Source organism: Catharus ustulatus, chromosome 23, assembly GCF_009819885.2.
Source record: "Catharus ustulatus isolate bCatUst1 chromosome 23, bCatUst1.pri.v2, whole genome shotgun sequence".
Taxonomy (NCBI): domain Eukaryota; kingdom Metazoa; phylum Chordata; class Aves; order Passeriformes; family Turdidae; genus Catharus; species Catharus ustulatus.
Genome location: NC_046243.1, coordinates 2,809,179 through 2,826,975, shown reverse-complemented (window position 1 = coordinate 2,826,975; position 17,797 = coordinate 2,809,179). Strand labels below are relative to the sequence as shown.

The 17,797-nt window shown below is 43.3% G+C and overlaps 1 protein-coding gene across 1 annotated transcript; it reads right to left on the bottom strand.

Moving 5' to 3' along the window:
• Window positions 1-2,422: 2,422 nt before the first annotated feature.
• Window positions 2,423-17,539, bottom strand: DHX8 (DEAH-box helicase 8). Its single transcript, XM_033078707.1, has 23 exons — window positions 17,393-17,539; window positions 17,016-17,101; window positions 16,358-16,430; window positions 15,939-16,024; window positions 15,247-15,356; window positions 14,841-15,152; window positions 14,419-14,563; window positions 13,736-13,939; window positions 12,480-12,567; window positions 12,082-12,179; window positions 11,424-11,571; window positions 10,970-11,151; window positions 10,367-10,561; window positions 9,982-10,167; window positions 9,296-9,506; window positions 8,785-8,966; window positions 7,962-8,102; window positions 7,551-7,706; window positions 6,602-6,739; window positions 6,156-6,284; window positions 5,164-5,360; window positions 4,881-5,060; window positions 2,423-3,819 (listed from the first exon to the last, which is right to left on the bottom strand). The coding sequence occupies exons 1-23, from the start codon at window positions 17,502-17,504 to the stop codon at window positions 3,600-3,602; spliced, it is 3,579 nt and encodes a 1,192-aa protein (XP_032934598.1). The 5' UTR covers window positions 17,505-17,539; the 3' UTR covers window positions 2,423-3,599.
• Window positions 17,540-17,797: the final 258 nt, after the last annotated feature.

Genomic DNA, 17,797 nt, shown 5'->3' with positions numbered 1-17,797 from the left:
AGAGACTAAGGAAGAACTATTCCTAAGCACCACACCTACCTACCTTTTAAATTCCCTGGGCTGCCTGTGCCAATGCCTGACAACTCTTTCAATGAAGAATTTTTCCTAATATCCAGTCAAAACCCCTTCTGGCACAACTTGAGGCTGTTTCCTTTTTGCCTGGCTCTAACCTGTCAGGGAGCTGTAGAGAGTGAGAAGGTCCCTCCTGAGCCCCCAACTGCTCCTCATCAGACTTGTGCTCCTTCTGAGAGATCAAAATAATTAATGGCTCAAACTCCCTTACAATCACCCCAGGGCTTTGCCCATTGCAGCAAACTGCAGAGATGTTACTGCACCAAAGCCCACCCCACTTCCCAGACTCCTGACAGGAACTTGGGTAAGATAAAGATGGCACTATTGTTCCATTATCTCAGGTCTAAGGAGAAGTTAACAAGGCTGGGGGAGAAGAAAGGAAAGCCCAACCCAGCAGCTGTGCAGAAAATTAACTCAGGCTCTGCAGGGTGCACAGCCCAGACTCACTTGTTGTGGCCAGGATTGCACATTCTTCCCTCCAGGCAAAGGAGGAGGAGAAGTAATGTTTGGTACAGAGGGGTGAACACCCATCCCCTGGCTACAAGCCAGGTAAGAAGCAGACCCTGCAGAGAGTTCTCCCTGCCACAAACTGACTCTGTGTAAAACACACTGCCTGATCCCAGGTCACATTCACCTGGGACATTGGAAGGGATCAAAACTCATCCAAGACCCTCCAAGCACCCCGGGCTAATTTCTGAAGACTCAGGATCAACAAGTGTAGGAACAGAACCAGTCTGCTGTAACACAGTGCAGAGCTGCACCCCCCACAGGAAGGTGCCTGGGCATTCCCACCTGTACCTGCATGTTTATTGATCTGCTGAACCCCGCTGTCTTGGGTTACAATACAGAGTGTGATAAAAGGTACCTGTTCTGTCACTGTTGAGGGTGGGGGCAGTGATCCTGATCTCCATGGGAGATATTCTGCTAATGGGCCATCCATTGAAACCAGGTGGGGCAGTGTTCTTTATCTCCATGGGATATCTCCTGTTAATGACCATGTTTTATAAACCAGGCAGGGTATTGTTCTTTATCTTTTCACAACCCATCCTTCCTCCAGCCAGTCATTTTCTGCTAATGGCCATTGAGTCCCACTGTGGGACTGATAAAATTACTGCATCCCATTGGGAGTTGCTCCAGCCAGGGGGAAGAGCCCAACATTTCTTACCAAGATAAAAACAGAGGCTTTGGGACACTAAGGGAGCCCCTTTCTCCACTGGACTCCAGAGGAAAACCGGATTTCTCCACATCCCCACTGGAGCTCCGGAGGGAAACTGCACCTTGTACAGGAGCACTGCTCCAACTGAGCCACATCTGTCACTGCAGGAGGATGCAGCCACCATGGAATGGGTCACTCTCATTCTCTCAATCCCACTTCTCCTTTCCCTACAGTGATGCCTAGCAGCAGGCCTGCACAGGCTCAGACTGAACTCTGACTTATCTGACATGAGCTGTGAGAATGCTCCCAGCTCTGCCTGAGAACAGAGTCCTGTAACAGTGAAAAACAACTTGTTTCCCTGCAAAAGAATTCTATAGCTTAGGACACCTTCTTGCATCTGTTTTAACAATCCCAACAGTCTCCATAGGAGAATGAAAAAAATATTTCACAGACAACTCTTTCTTACATGTAGACACGGACTGACCAATTATTACAGAGTGATAGCTTGTTACTGACCAACAGTGAACAGAGGACAGTCTGCAAAACTCTATATAAAGGGGATCACAAAATAAACCTGCAGCCTCTTTCACTCCTTAGAAATGTGTGTCTCATCTCTGTGAAAGAGTAACACCTATTTATTTCTCTCTCTCATATTTGCAGTTAAAGAAAATCTGTACTATTGGCTTCAGCATGTGTCTTGTTTGCATCTTAATTTGGGTAGAAGCATCTCTCTAACAACTGGATTCCCTCCCCAGCTCCTCTGGACACCTTCAGCACCTCAACAGGTTTTTTGTGGTGAAGGGGCTGAACTGGATGCAGGATTTGCGATGTGGCCTCACCAGTGCCCAGCACAGAGCCCCAGGATTTGTGGTGGAGCTGTAAACTCCTGAAGGCTTTGCTGTGCCTGCCCAGTACAGCAGCACAAACACATCAGTGTGCATCCCAGGCTCTGCTCACGATGTTAACAACCATTCTCCTGGGCACTAGGGAACTATGGAATATATCAGGTGAGAAAGCAAAGCAGGAGAGGAAGGTGACTCAGAGGAGTGTAGAAGCTGAAAGAGTTTGTGGCACCTGAGTTCTTGCTGAGTTTTGCTTTTATGGTACCTATTTCTGTTTCCTTAAATTAGCTTTAAGCATGTTTTGGAGGCACTTCCATTCCAGTCCTTTTTGCTTTGACTCTCTGAGTCCATATTTACAAACTTTGTAATTCCCTTTAATTTTATGATGATATAACACAAGGGAAAGCTCAGGACATTTAACAACATCCCTGCTCACCATTGTACAGACAGGTATTTCCAACATTGCGACTTTTCAGTGTGAAATATTTTTCCAATTCACTGTGTAAAACAACCAGTCAACCTAATTTTCTTCATTCCAACAGGAATTTTAGCAAATGTCCCAGCTTTGGAAAAAAAATAAGGTTTCTGCAGCTGTGGAGTTAAATAAATTTCATCTGTTAGCAACAAAAAATGTATTTTACAGATAGTTTGGGCATGGCATAACACACACTGGGCAGTCAACTTCTTTTTAAAACACAAAACTTTACACAATTTTTACATTTTAGCTGTAAGAGCTCATTCTATTACAAAAACCCAACAGCTGTGACGTCACCAACCATTCTAAGTAAAAATAAAGCACATGGCACATTGTATAAAAGGTCCAAACACTTGTAACCACTTACATTTCCAGATGGAACTGTGCTGCAGAGGGGATGTGATAATTCCTGCTTGATAAACCCTTCAGCACCCAGGAGATGGGAATGAAGGGTAAGGCTTACAGTCTGACCTGTGCCATTTTCCAAATATATTCTAGTTGGGTTTCAAGAATATTTCCTGCTTTATCCCAAAGCCAGAGATACCAAATATCTCACCAGAGATGGCTTAAATAAAAGACAAATAGTTATATTGAATGGGAAGAATGCATGAACTTGGTAAAATAGAGAACAGGCTGCTCCCAAAAAGCAGTGACTGTCCAAGAATGTTAAGTAGAAATAAATTTCCTTTAGCAAAGTAATCCAGCTTTTATCTGTCTGGTCACTCAGAACCCTGTCAGGTTGGTGAACAATCAGTTTTAAATCACCATTTTTTTGGTGTTGTTCAGCTCAGTACCCAGACTTCTGAGTCTTAGATTTTGTCACTTAAAAAGGGAATCGCTAAAGTGCTCCAAGACCCATTTCTGAGAGGCTGCAGTGGCTCTGTGCAGCTGCAGCACATCTGGAGTGCCCCCTGAGCTCCTGTTCTGTCAAGACTGACTAGCTGTGCATTGCACAGGTGAGCTTCATGGCAATGTCTGTCCCCCAGGACAGTGGCAGCAGTGCAGAAGTCCCAGTCCCACAAACATGAAAGCAGAGTCCAGGAGGGAGCCGAGCTCACCGGCGCCGGAACGCTCGCGAGATCCTCCAGGCATTGGGCTCCTCGTAGCGGTTGTACAGGGGCTCCAGCCTCTGCTGCTTCTTCTGCTTGCTCAGCTTGGTTGGATCAGAGACCTTGAAGAAAGCTGGGGCAAACTCCACCAGCCAGCGAGGATCGATGGTTGTCACCTCCCGCATGTACTCCTTGGTGGTCAGCACCAGCTCGTGATACACCACCCTGGGAAAAGGGACAGCAACTCTGCAGATCAGATTTTTCAAACAACAAGCAACAAGAAGAGGGCTGGAGTAGCTAAGCTTGCTCCTTTTAAGCTCCAGTGCAGGCTCCAGAAGAACCATCCCAACATTCCCCCTCCTACTCCACAGCTGTTGGAACCCTGAAGCCTGGGAGTTCTGAGCTTTCTGTGCTTGCTGACACTGACCCCCAGAACACTGCTCTTCACTTGAGGCCTTGGAGAAGTTCCAGATTTGAGTGATGGAGTTAGAATCACTGGTGTGTAGTTTGAATAGAAGTGTGTAATATCACATGGTGAAGGGTTTGGAATTTAGGGTTTTAAAATATAGTAACAGGTATGGGACAAGATGGAGGTTCTGGGGCTGTGGCTCTTCTTCCTTCTTCTTAGTTTTTGGTGCAGTTTTTGGTTAGATAAAAAATCCCACAGTGTGGGTCACAGGAGTTTGGTCATTAGGTCAAAAGTATAAATAATATAAATGTTAGCTTTTAATTGGGTAGTTAGACTTTCAAAAACCCTGTGACTAGCTAGATCTGTGGACATTTTCTTGCTTTTAGCTTGTTAGCTAGAAGTGCTGAAGAACTCACTGTAATATAAATAAGAATTAATAAACAACTAAGTCTGAACATGGAAATCCTGTCTCTCATGCTTTCAATCCTGACTATAGTCAGAGGCAAAAGAAAAAAACAGATAAGCCACTAATATGTAGAGCCACTAACACACAACTACTCTTTAGAATTCCTTCAACTCATTTTAAACAACACTCTCTCCCTCTTCAACACTCAAGTGTTTTAAACTCAATTCCACAAAAAGGAAACACACAACTACAACTTCAGGCCTGGCCTTGGCTCCAGAAGTCAGTCTCATCTCTGCACAGGCACTAAGTCTAGCAGCAGAAAGAGAGAAAAGCAGACTTGAAACTTTTCTCAATCTGCCCATTGCTAAGGAATCAGCAGCCTCTGCTCAGATCTGTACTCCATAAACAGCACAACTTTGTTTTACAAAGTCTGAAGAGAAACAGGAAATTCCATGCTATTGCCTTCCTTACCATTCAGGTTGCCTGTTGAAGAGAGCACTGGATGGGTGGATATAGACAACCTGCTGGTCAATGAGTGTCCTGTACCCTTCCTGGGGATCCTTCTTCGCTGCATTTCTGAAGAAGCCACTGCAAATGGCCTTCTGGACACGGACTGTTGCCTTCCCACAGGACACCACATCCAGCTTATGCCTGCCAGGCAAGAGAGAGAAAAAGATTAGAGCTCTCCAGATTCACTGTTCTTTGTAGCTGCATCCAAGACAGTGTCAGTACTCGTCCTCCTTGATGTGCTCACCTGTCCATGATTCCCAACATCTGCTTGCGAATGTCCTGCGCCCGCCGTAAGGATCGGGCCTGGATAAAATTTTCATAGCACCAGGGATTTGAAAACTTATTATTCTTCCAGGAATTGTACACAGCCAGCAGGGTGAGGTGGTCACCTTCTGTTTGATGGAACTTGGCTTTCTTTTGATCAGCAAGTGCTTGTTTATCCTAACACATAAAAAACATAAATCAATCAGGTATCTACATCATAGAGAAAATCCCTGGACAATACAAATGACAGAGGTTCCTTGTCATTCACATCATGGCAAGTTTTAAACCTGTCATGGAACAGATGATACAAGATTAAGACAACACAAGTTTTTTTTTCCTGTTTTTGAAAGAACACATGTGAGTAAATGGTTCATTTATCCTGCACGAAGCACATGCACACACTGCACTAACTGGTTTTCTTATTGCTCTAGAATTTTCTTCAGTTATTCAAGAAATATCAAGAAATGTGCTGAACAGTAGGTTTGAGCCTGGTGGTCCACACACCTCTCCCCACTTCTGCCATCTGCATATAAAACATTAATCTAATACTGCAGTTACATAGATCAAAAGTGAAGTAAACAGACTACCCACCACAGCAGAGCCTGCTGCTTACTGCCTTAAAAGAAAGCAGCACAGGATAGAGGGGCCAAACAGAAATATTTTCTGTGTATCTGAAAATGCAAAGGCAATCTGAACTCCAGAGCTGGGACTGACTTGGTTTAGGCTTTATGTGTTTATTGGGAAATGCAAGAGAAATTTTAAGACTTTTCACTTCTACCTTCCCATAGAAACTATCAACAGCACAGCTACAGGCCCTTAAATGAAAAGGAACATCAGGGAGGTAATGCACAAGTAAATGTTCTGATCAAACTACATGTTTCTTTTGGGAAATATGTTCACTCTTACCCTTGAGGCATTCACACCAAGCCCACCCAGACTGTACCACTGCTGCCTCTTGGCTCAGCTCCTCACCTTTGGCCTGTAGAACACATTCTGCACAGACAGCATGGACACAATGGTCAGCATCTCCTCACTGCACCCCAGGTGCACAGACATGATCAGCATCTTACACAGCATAGGCTCCAAGGGGAACTCTGCCATCTACAAGAAACATGTTTCAAGGCATTCAGTGAAAAATCCTGAGTCTTCTCAGTGCAAAAGAAAGCAAGGCCCTTTCTTAAACATTTACTTTGCAAAGAGGTGTGCTTGACCCAGAATAACCTTACTCAACATGAAGCAAATCATTTGTCTGTATTCACTATCACAAGAATATCCCAATTACTCACCAAAAAACCACAAGACAGTGACAGAAAAAGGAAACCAACAATGCTAAGCAAGGCCTGCCATGACTGCTCTCATGTCACCTCCTGAGTATTGACAGCCCAGGCAGAGGCAAAAGGAAATTTTGTTTTGCTTACCCTGCGCCCAAGTCGAGTGAGAAGCCCCTCATCATCCAGAGCTCCCAGGGTGTAGAGCTGCTCCATGGCAGTTATGAGAGTTTCCATGGGGGGAGCATCCATAAAGTCAAAGGACAGCAAATCATTGATGCCCATAGCCTGGAGGGATTGGAGAAAAGCCAAGTTAAAACACTCAGAAGGAAGACAACAAACTCCAGCCAGAGATACAATGGCAAACACTGAGGCACTACAAAACTTTATGCAAGCCCAGCCTCATGTTCTTATCCTGTCTGCAGGTGCAGTCACAAACACACAGCAGCCTTCCTGCACATGAAATAATGCCCATGGCATTCCTGCATTACTCAGCTTTGGTACTGCTCCACAAATCCCTCAAGCAAGATGATTCAGTTTTGGAGAAACACAATCTAAATACTGCTTTTGGGACTTCTGTCTTGTAAAACAGTGTGGCCTGACAGCTCCACAGGTTGAGCATGTTCCCAGAAAGGGGAATGGCAGCAGCTTTCCCAGTTGTGACTGGGTTAATTCAGTTCACAGACTTCCAGAGGGATGGTACACACTTAGACATGCCCAAGTCTGCAGCTCTTAACCCACTCTAAAACAACATGTCTCATCTGTTAACAATATAAATATATAACAATATAAATGTACCCTACATATGAAATGTTACTGCTCTTGAGATTTCTGTTTCTTCTAGCTCCTGCAACTAACTGTTCTGTGCAGCTGAAAGTCATAATTTAGCTGGATACCCAACAGAATAACCCTCAACAGAAAAACAGAGGAGCAAGCCCAGTGCCTGACAATTGCTTTTGTTGAAGTCTCCCTTTCAAAATACCTCTGATCACTAGAAGGATCTGAAATTACAGCACTACCTCCTAAGGCTCAAAGGCAGAGACTCATTTATTGACACACTTAGCATGCTGGTTACCTACCAAGCTGGTGAAATACCCACCTTCAGGGAGAGCACTGTGCTGGCCAAATTTGTTCTCTGGATTTCAGGCACATTGGTGGTCAGCATCTCATCTCTGTATGCACGTTCTGTGTATAACCTGTAGCACTTCCCTGGGCCTGTTCTCCCAGCCCTTCCTGCACGCTGCTTGGCTTGAGCCTAAAGATAACAGAGCAACTCAGTGAACAGGTACAAACTGGAACAGGTAAAGACAAGTAAAATAAAATAGTTATTCACAATTTTACTTGTATTGAGAGAAAGGTTTTTAATACAAGTATGTATTCTGTAGGCACAGCCTCATGGAGCTATGAAAAATGGGGTTTTATCATTGCCTCATTTTGCTCACATGTGCTTGGATGCCACATTGGCAAGATACACAACAGCCATGGGGAGAGCCAAACACAGAATACCTACCTGGGAAATTGGTGTCACCACCAGCTGGTCAATTCCAGTCTTGGAGTTATAAACTTTCTGCTTCACAAAGCCAGGATCAACCACATAATATATTCCATCAATAGTCAAAGATGTCTCTGCAATGTTGGTGGCAATAACAACCTGCAAATCACAGTTTGAGTCAGCACCAGTTCTGTGTCAGGCTGCCACGACAACCCCACCACTCAACTTCATGCATTGGTATAACAGGAGCAGTTTGTTACAAATGCAACAAGTGTCACTTAACGTTGAAAGGAGAAATGTGTTCACAGGGAACAAAAGGAGATGTTGTCTACAAAGACGGACAGGTTTTAGAGTATCTACCTTTGTTTAAAGTTTGGGCAAAAAGGGAAAGAGTGTGCTAAAATCCAAAATTAAAAGCAAGAGAGAACTTGTAAGCAGACTGCACTGACTTCAGGAAGATTTTTTATCGATCACTCAGACATAGCCTGTATTTAGAGAAAAATCCTCCTGAGAATGTATCCCTAGATATTCACTAGCTGCTGGGTAGGAGATTTACCTCCATCCTACAGGAAATGCATTTAGATTTTAGATTAACTGAAGTTAATACCCTTTAAAGGCAACATTAAATAACACACCAAGAACATTCCACACAAAGATTTGCTACACCAGATGTTTTTACACATGTGTGCAAAGGCTTTGATAACTTGATATGTGTACAAAGAAAACATGGTCTAAGATGTAAATCATCTTTTCTCCAAAACCTGCATCCTTTCAACAGTGTAATACATCCCACTATTAAAATGTATCAGCAGCAGATGAAAGGGCACATAGATTAAATTACCTTTCTGCTCCCTGGTGGGGCTGGGTCAAAGATCCTGGTCTGCATTTCACTGGGCAGAGCTGAATATACTGGTAGGATAATTAACTCTGGAACATCAGGTCCTAGAGATTTCATCCTCTCATAGAGGATTTCACAGGCAGTGTCAATCTCTTCCTGGCCAGTCAGAAAGACCAAAATGTCACCTACACAGGAAGTAAATTAAAACATCCATAGGATCAATTCTGTTTAGCACAATTCCTGAAATGAAAAATTATCATATTTTCATTCCTCATGTTTTCCATTAATGAGGATCTTCAACTTTTGCTAGCCCTGAGCAGCAATTCTTAGCCAAAGGCAACAGACTTCAGTCTTTCATTCAAATTTTTCAGCATTTTAGTCACTGTATTTGCAAACAAGAAAGAGTAGTCCTGACAGCATTTTGTTCATGTTACTAACATGATCCATGACTTACAGAAATACCTTGTTTAGAGGTCTTTAAATCACCAATAACCCAAGACCATTCTCTACTCACCTGGTGGCTCTGTTAAATGGATCTGCATTACTGTAATCAGACTGGCATCCAAATAATCTGTCTCTGGCTCTTTTGTGTACAGAATTTCTACTGGGTATGTTCTGCCAGGAATTGTGAAGATTGGTGCTTCATAGAAATACTGAGAGAATTTCACAGCATCCAGTGTTGCTGACGTCACTATCAACTTCATGTCCTGCCGTTTCTGCACTGTCTGCAGGAGGACAAAGTTCTCAGGTCATTCACTGCCTTTGGAACTATAAAATATGGCACTTGACTCAAGTCAGACAAACACAACCAGTAATACAAGGTGTTTAACATCTGAGTAGAGAGGCAGCTCATCCCAGCACCCAGAATTTCAGAAAATTGACCACTGAGGTTCCACTGAAGCCTCCCTTAGCAACATATCACAAGAAAGCTTTTGGCAGAGAAGAATGAGCAAAGCAAGAATACTCCCCTGTTCATCCACCATGAACATCCAGGATGGCAAATTGTCATTGTTTATGCTGCATTTTGCTTTCTCTGCCTTCACACAGAGGTTCATTTCACCAAGATTCAGACCACAAACCCTTAAGAGCATTTGCTCTTGAAGCACCTGACTTGTGCTAACAAGTATGAACCTGACTCTGTCTGAGCTCTCCCACCCACACAGGGACACTCAAAGCAATAAAAATCCAGTGCTACATCACCTTCTTCAGGAGCCCAAAGAGCACATCTGTGTGTATGGTCCTCTCATGGGCCTCATCCAGCATGATGATGGCATACTGGGTCAGATCTGGGTCTATCAGGCACTCTCTCAGTAACATCCCATCTGTCATGTATTTGATGACAGTCTCAGGGCTGGTGCAGTCCTCAAACCGAATGGTGTAGCCAACCTGGAAGGAAGAGTTTGCACAGAAATGGAAGTTACACAATTATCAGCTTCATTAATTCCCAGTTTGATTATTCCACAAACTCACTTTAAAGCCTACAAGGGAACAGACACATGAACACACAAGAAAAACAGCTCCACTACTGATTTTTCCTACTTTTCCTCATGCTCATTTTGGCATGTTCTTCAACATGGAAACTCACCTCTTGTCCCAAGCAGCAACCAAATTCCTCTGACACTCTCTTTGCAACAGACATTGCAGCCACTCTGCGAGGCTGAGTACATCCAATCTTTCCTCTTGAGGTGTATCCTGCCTCAGCCAGGTACTGGGTAATCTGGGTTGTTTTCCCAGATCCTGTCTCTCCAATAACAATCAGAATCTGGTTGTCATGCACAGCCTAGAAAAGGTCAGAAAACATACACTTGTCAAAATTTTTAAAAAATCAAAACAAACCAAACAAAATCAGCATGGGCTATCTGAGACTAGAGTGAGCAGCTTTTGCTTCAATTGACCCAGATCAAAAATCATGTAAGTATTCCTAACATTCCATGTAAGTTCCAAATCAGCAACCTGTTTAACTGCTCAGCTGACTTAGCCATTGTTCACATGATCTTAATATCAACTTGGATTTACATCAATGACTTCATTAAAGTACACAGATACATGTAATACTTCAAAATACATAATGTGAACTGAACTTCTGCAATTAAAATTATCAGCTGGTTATTCACCAGTCAAAAAACTAAACCAAAGACTATTTAAATTAATGCTTGCTCAAACCAGAATGCCTTTTCATGAGTCTTACTTTTATCAGCTGCTCCTTCAGTCTGAAGATTGGGAGACTCTCTCTCTGTTCAATGATGGAAAGCTGTGTCTTCTTGCCATAAGAAGCTTTGTTGCCACCAAATGCATGTTTCTTCCACTCTGGGATATCATTTGGCATCATCCCAATACCTCTCATGTTTGCAGCAATTTGTCTTCCATCCACTAGAAAAGAAACAATTTCATCATGACATCCAGGTTCAAACAGCACAGACCCTGATATCCTGCTCCAACTGCTCCATCATCCAGGCCTTTTATTCTAAGTGTTTAAATGTTTTTTAAGTTCTTACATGTATAGCCCCACTATTACAGGATATACCTGTACACTTCCCTTGACATTCCTATTTCCATTTCAGTGGAAAAGCATTTCTTCTTTGACTCACTTTTAAAGTGTGGCAGACAAACAGAAGACACAGTTTACCTGTGCTCAGACATACCATCAGGGAGAGGATCCACCCAGTGTGTGTTGAGGCCCATGGGGATGGAATCCATCTCTGCTTCTCTCTGGGCTTGTTTAAGCTCTCTCCTCTCTTTGGCTAAAGCACTTTGCATCATTGCAGCCTGGGACAAGGAACCATCTGGATTCTGGAGAGCAAGAAGAAAAGACTTCAAGGACCACCATTCCTTCACCTTCAATTATCTTTCTGTTGTCACTGTCTTTTGGAAGCATCTTTTTAAAATGCTTTTAAAATGTTAAATTTTATCAGATTTTCAGGATATTTCCATCAGGCTAGCCTCATGACCTTTAACATTCAAAACTGATTTGGAGCACCCTAACTCTGCCCAGTCAGAAGGATTATGGGCACAACCAATGAAAAGTATTTCTTTACGACTTTCTACTTTGAATAGGTAAGAAAAAGCAGAACAGATAAATTTTGTTCTAACACACTTATGTAAAATGGCATTTCAGTTCCATTATTCCACTTCATGTCACCAGTTAAGTTAGAAACCCAGCTTTATTTGGAAGGAGCTTTAGTTCAGTGGTTATGTTTTTCAGGGCTCTCAGTAATGTGCAGTTGGGAAATTGCTTGTTAAATTCCCAAATATTTATTTCATTTAATCGAGTACATTTGTTTTAGCCCTGAAATCTCTTACCTTTACTATTTTAATGGGACTCATATCCATGCTCTGTTTAGTGTGACCTCGAAGAAATGGTGGCTCTTCTTCAACCAGCTCAATCTCAAGATCCTCATCTAAAATTCACAAGTGACAGAAAAGTTAAACATCTTTCAGGTACATAAAAGTGCTTCTTCAAATAATGTTTCATGTGTATACTTGATTGTGAGGGATTTAAGAGTTTTAAAAGTGAAACACTGTAAATAAAAATGCACAGACAGGGCACATCCAAATGCCACTAATAATAAAGCTAGAGGAACCCTACTTCCAAATGTACAAGATGACAGCAAATTGTGAGATGATTTATAGTTATTTTTATCATCAATATCAAAATACATCCAGAAAGACAAGGAATTTATAATACTGGGAAATATTACCTTCTTCATCATCAACTTTAGGAAGAATCCCAGTCTCCTCATCAAAGTCAGGAAACTCTTCCTTGGAAAGCACATTAGCTGCAATCATCTGGGAACAGAATGAATACCACATTAATATGGTCCCATGAACAAACACAACTCATGTCTATGTCTCAGTTCTAACCCCATTCCTGTAAAACAGGAACAAAGGAATGGCCCTGTATCCTGGCACACCTCTCCCCAGCTCATCCAGCCTCTGACCAAACAGTCCAAACAGCACCAAAACAGTCCCAAATCAGAAGGCAGCAATTCAGAGTTAAGGAGTAAGTTACACAATCAATTACAGTAATTTCACAATTATAAGCCACACATTACAATCCAGGATGTGCTCAAAGGTATCTGTTCTATCACCATCTGTTGAGGGTGGGGGCAGTGATCCTGATCTCCATGTGAGACATTCTGCTAATGGGCATCCATTGAAACCAGTTGGGGCATTGTTCTTTATCTTTTCACTTCCCATCCTTCTTCCATGAGTCATTTTCTGCTCATGGCCATTGAGTCCCACTGTGGGACTGATAAAATTACTGCATCCCATTGGGAGTTGCTCCAGCCAGGAGGAAGAGCCCAACATTTCTTACCAAGATAAAAACAGAGGTTTTGGGACACTAAGGGAGCCCCTTTCTCCACTGGACACCAGAGGAAAACCGGATTTCTCCACATCACCACTGGAGCTTGGGAGGGAAACTGCACCTTGTACAGGAGCACTGCTCCAACTGAGCCACATCTGTCACTGCAGGAGGATGCAGCCACCATGGGATGGGACTGCTGCCAACACCCTGCCTGACTGATGGGTGTCAGGTTGTACTCTGACTGTGTCAGGGTTTGGGGTTTGTTCTTTGTAGTACTGTATTTCTATTTTAATTTCCCTAGTAAAGAACTGTTATTCCTAATTCCCATATCTTTACCTGAAAGCCCCTTGATTTCAAAATTACAATAATTTGGAGGGAGGGGATTTGCATTCTCCATTTCAAAGAGAAGCTCCTGCCTTTCTCAGCAGACACCTGTCCTCCAAACTAAAACAGCAACTTTTCATTCTTTGTCCATATATAAACCACACCTGATTATAAGCCGCACTTTGGGTTCGGACCAAAATTTTAGTCAAAATGGTGCGGTTTATAATCGTGACATTACTGTAATCTAGGAGTTGTATTCTAGTTCATGAAGCTCCCTGGCAACTTCATAGCCTGCCATGCTATTTCCCTGAATGCAGCACATACCTGTTTTATTTCCCACTTCTCTGGGTCTGAGATGCGGGTGAGGCGTTTGCGTTCCAGGCTGTCATCCTCCACCTCGGGGGCATTCACCAGGGACAAGTGACTGGGCCTGTCTGGGTTCCTCATGGAGCTTTCTTCATTGCTTTCTCCAACCAGGTTCCTTCTACGGTTTGGGTTCAAGTCTTCCCCAGTGTCTTGATCAACATCCTACATTAGATGGATTGATTAATCAATCAGCTCTACACTTCTCTATTAAATCTGGTGCTTTCTAATGTCAGTAACAGCCCATCCACAGAAAATGTTGTTGCAGACTTTCTGGTTTTTTCATTTGGTACTGCTGGGTAAGAACATCCTCAGGTGTGGAACACTCTACTCTGTCTTGGTAATAGTACTGATTTAGTTTAAAATTTAAAGTTTCTCTCCTACTCAAAAAGGAAGACAAACAGCAACAGCTTGAGGTTTGCCTTGCCTTGCTTCTGATATCATGCTAAGTCAAGAAATTGTTAGGAACACTACATCAAAACTAAGAACCTAGGGAAAATGAGTTAAAAATAATAGATGACCTAAATACAGAACAGCAACTGAGTTTTTGGCTTCCAATGGAATCATTATATATTAGTGTCCATCAAAAAGAGTGAAAAATAGCAAAAAGAGGCATCATGTAAACAAATTCAGCACCTCTGTACCTTCATGCTCAGGCTGGTTTTGGATCCAGTAAAAGACAACACTTTGACTTTCACTCTTTGTCCTTTGCTCACAACATCAGCAACGTTGGCGACCCGTCCTTCCCTTCGCAGCTCTGAGATGTGCACCAAGCCTTCCCAGCGTTTCCTGGGGTGAAACAGAGGAGCATAACAGGGGCACATTATTACTCTGACTGCCATTCAGATCACTCAGAATCTATGTTAAAATATTTTGCTGTCAAGAGATTGCGTATGTTCACAAACCAGTTTTTGTAATGAGAATTTTATAACTCTCTGCTGTCTAATTTATTTTTCTGAAACAGCCCTTCAAAGTCCAGAATACCTGCTGGTAGCCTCACCACATCTTTCAGGTACAAGCAGAAAAGAGAATTCAGCTGAAATAGTAGCAGAACATCAAAGGGTACCTCAGTCCTTCCAGCTGCACAAAGCACCCAAACTGCATTATGCTGGTGACTTTGCCGTTGTAGATGTCTCCGATGGAAGGCTCCTCAGCTGGAGGACGGTCGATGTGCTTGTCTCTCCATCTCTCATGGCTCTTATCCAGGTACTTTTCCCTATCCCTGCGGTCCTTGCTGGGACTCCAGCTCCTGCTCCTTGATCTGTATCTGGATTTTCCCCTGTTCCTATCCCAAGTCCTGGAACGAGACCTGGAGCGAGATCTGTGCCTTCGCTTCCTGTCCCTGCTACGGCTTCGGCTCCTCTTCCTTTTCTTTGTCCTGAAAAACAAACATTTCATCTTAGCAGTGGATTTCCACCTGAGGCAGTGACAGCAGCCAGGAGCTTCCCCCCAGACACACAGGGCACACCCACCGATGGTCGCTGCTCCTCTGCTTGCCCTGCCTGTCTGCACTGGGCATCAGAGCTTCGAGTTCCTTCAGGGCATCGGCTGCCACCTTCACATCATCTTCATCCAGCATGTTCTACAACAACAGAAAACTGTTGCCACTTTCAGCAAAAGGGCTGATAAAAAGCCTGTCACAAAGAATTAATCTACAGAATTATCACCATATGTGTATCTATTTAGAAAGAATGCAAGATTTAAAAGATCGGACTCAATATGCGATAAAAAACAAGTAATAAAGCTCTCTCTCTATTTGGGCACAACATTGAGACAATTCTGCTTTTATACAATAGAAAGCTCCATCTCAATGCCCCAAATTATTACAGAAATACAAAATGCAAGTCCCTCATAGCATCTGAATATACAACATTTTTAATTAGTTTGTAACACATCATTATTTTGAACACTGTCTGAGGAAGGCCAGGCTAGAAATTTCATGTCACAAGAGCCTCACTTTCCACATATTCTGCAAAATAGTATCAAAAAGGCAATTGCTAACAGCAATTCTGTGCAGTAACAACAAACTTCTACCTCTTCCACATTTCATTTCTCAAAGTTCACTTTTATACATGCATTAGAGAAAAAAAAGGTTGAAACTAACTTGGAAAAAAATTAAAACTTTTCACACAATCACAAGAGAAATATGAAATGTCCATCTTACCCTGATGTTGGGATTGTCTGGCCTGCAAAGGGCTGGATACAATTCCCTCAGCTTTTCTTTCTCTGATTTGGGTTTGACAACCGCCTCTGATTTTGAGATTAAAAAAGAAAAGAAAAAAAAAAGCACAATGAAACACAAAACTCAGAACTGCTACAACAATTCACTCCTGTTTTTTCTATAATTGAATACAAAGTTAAATTTTCATCTGAAGGCAAAGGTTGATACAGTTTTTAGAGATTCAATTCAAGGAATACTGTGTTATTACTCTCCTTCAAACAAAATTCTGATGGTTAGTGAATATGTGAAAGACTGAATACTCTGAGCAGCACACTCAGAACAACAACAGCAGGATGCAAAAGGATTTTTTTAAACAAAACTGAAACGGTAACTGCACCAATGCCACCACACACTGCACTTACCTTTGCTTGTGGATGGCTTTGGCGGAGGCCGCATTGTCTGTATGAGACGCAGCAAGTTACTGATGAGGGAATCCTGAAAAAAACATTTAAATACTTCAGGAAATGACTGCAACACTTTCATTATTAGAATGCACTAGTGAGGGTTTGTTTGCAGGACAAAAAGCCCTCAGTTCTGAAGATACAGGTTGATTTTTAAAAACTATCACTGGACTTTGTGTACATCCTAAAAAGACGTAAGTTGAACCCAAAAATAATTATGATAATTTCATCCAAGTGATGTTTCTGTTAATTATTTTAATCATCTATTTAATCCAACTACAATTATTCCTAAGGAATCAATAAACACAGTATATAAGCATCATAACAAGACTTAATGACAACATTTGCTTGCATGAAAAGTTGTTCCTTCCACGTTTTATATGCTCAACATAACAATAAGCAGTTTGAGTCCTTAGGAAGATGCTTTTCAAAGACAACAAAAGTTCTAAAAAATATGAGGGGAAGGCAGGGGAGACAGGAATATCAGGAACTAATTAGTATGTCATTTTCCAGTTGAAGAAAGCCAATAATAACTCCTTACAACTCCCTCTTTAAAACAGGAAGTTCTGTAAAATACAGCACAAGAATAACACATAAATAACGTCCAGGTGTCACTTACAGTGAACTCAGCACCATTCTTCAGAAGAATTGCTTTAAATGTGTCAAATGTGGTATTCTTCTCAGCAAGACTTATCACAAACTCGGCTGTGAAGAAAAAATAAGTAAAGTAAATTCTGCATAAAGTAAATTGAAACAATAAAAAGCAGTGTGAGGGCCGCACGGGACAGAAGCTGCTCTGGCGGTGCGGGGAGGGGGGATTCTCCTCAGCTCCCTCCCCGGCAGCCCACACCGAGGCGTTCCCTCAAAGTTTTTTGAAGAAAAAACAACGGGTGTTGACATTTAAATTCGAAAAGAGCCTTGACAAAACGCAGCCGGCCCCACAGGAAGGGCTGCTACAGCCCGCGATGCTCACCAGCCGGGAGCAGCCTCGCTTACCCAGGTCCTTGTCGTTGATGCCCAGGTGATTGTCGAGCTCGGTGCAGACCTTGGACACCAGAGACAGGTACTCGAGCTTGGCGAGCTCCTCGGCCGCCGCCACCTCCGCCATGGCCGCGTCCGGGACACGGCGGAAGCGGCGCCGAGACGAGAGCGGGGCCTGCCGGGACCGGGGGGGCGGGGCCGGGACGAGAGCGGGGCCTGCCGGGACACGGGGGCGGGGCCGGGACGAGAGCGGGGCCTGCCGGGACACGGGGGCGGGGCCGGGACGAGAGCGGGGCCTGCCGGGACACGGGGGGGCGGGGCCGGGACGAGAGCGGGGCCTGCCGGGACACGGGGGCGGGGCCAGAACGAGAGATGGGCGGGGCCGGGACTCGGGGGCGGGACCGGGACGAGAGATGGGCG

Bases quoted from the DNA above. Each gene is read 5' to 3' on its own strand.
- DHX8 (XM_033078707.1), bottom strand. From the start codon at position 17,504: ATGGCGGAGGTGGCGGCGGCCGAGGAGCTCGCCAAGCTCGAGTACCTG. The intron at 15,153-15,246 runs GTGGGTGTGCCC...TTTGTTTTTCAG, and splicing joins CAGAGGAGCAGCGACCATCG to GACAAAGAAAAGGAAGAGGA. The intron at 5,361-6,155 runs GTGAGGAGCTGA...TTTATGTGTTAG, and splicing joins ATGTGTTCTACAGGCCAAAG to GATAAACAAGCACTTGCTGA.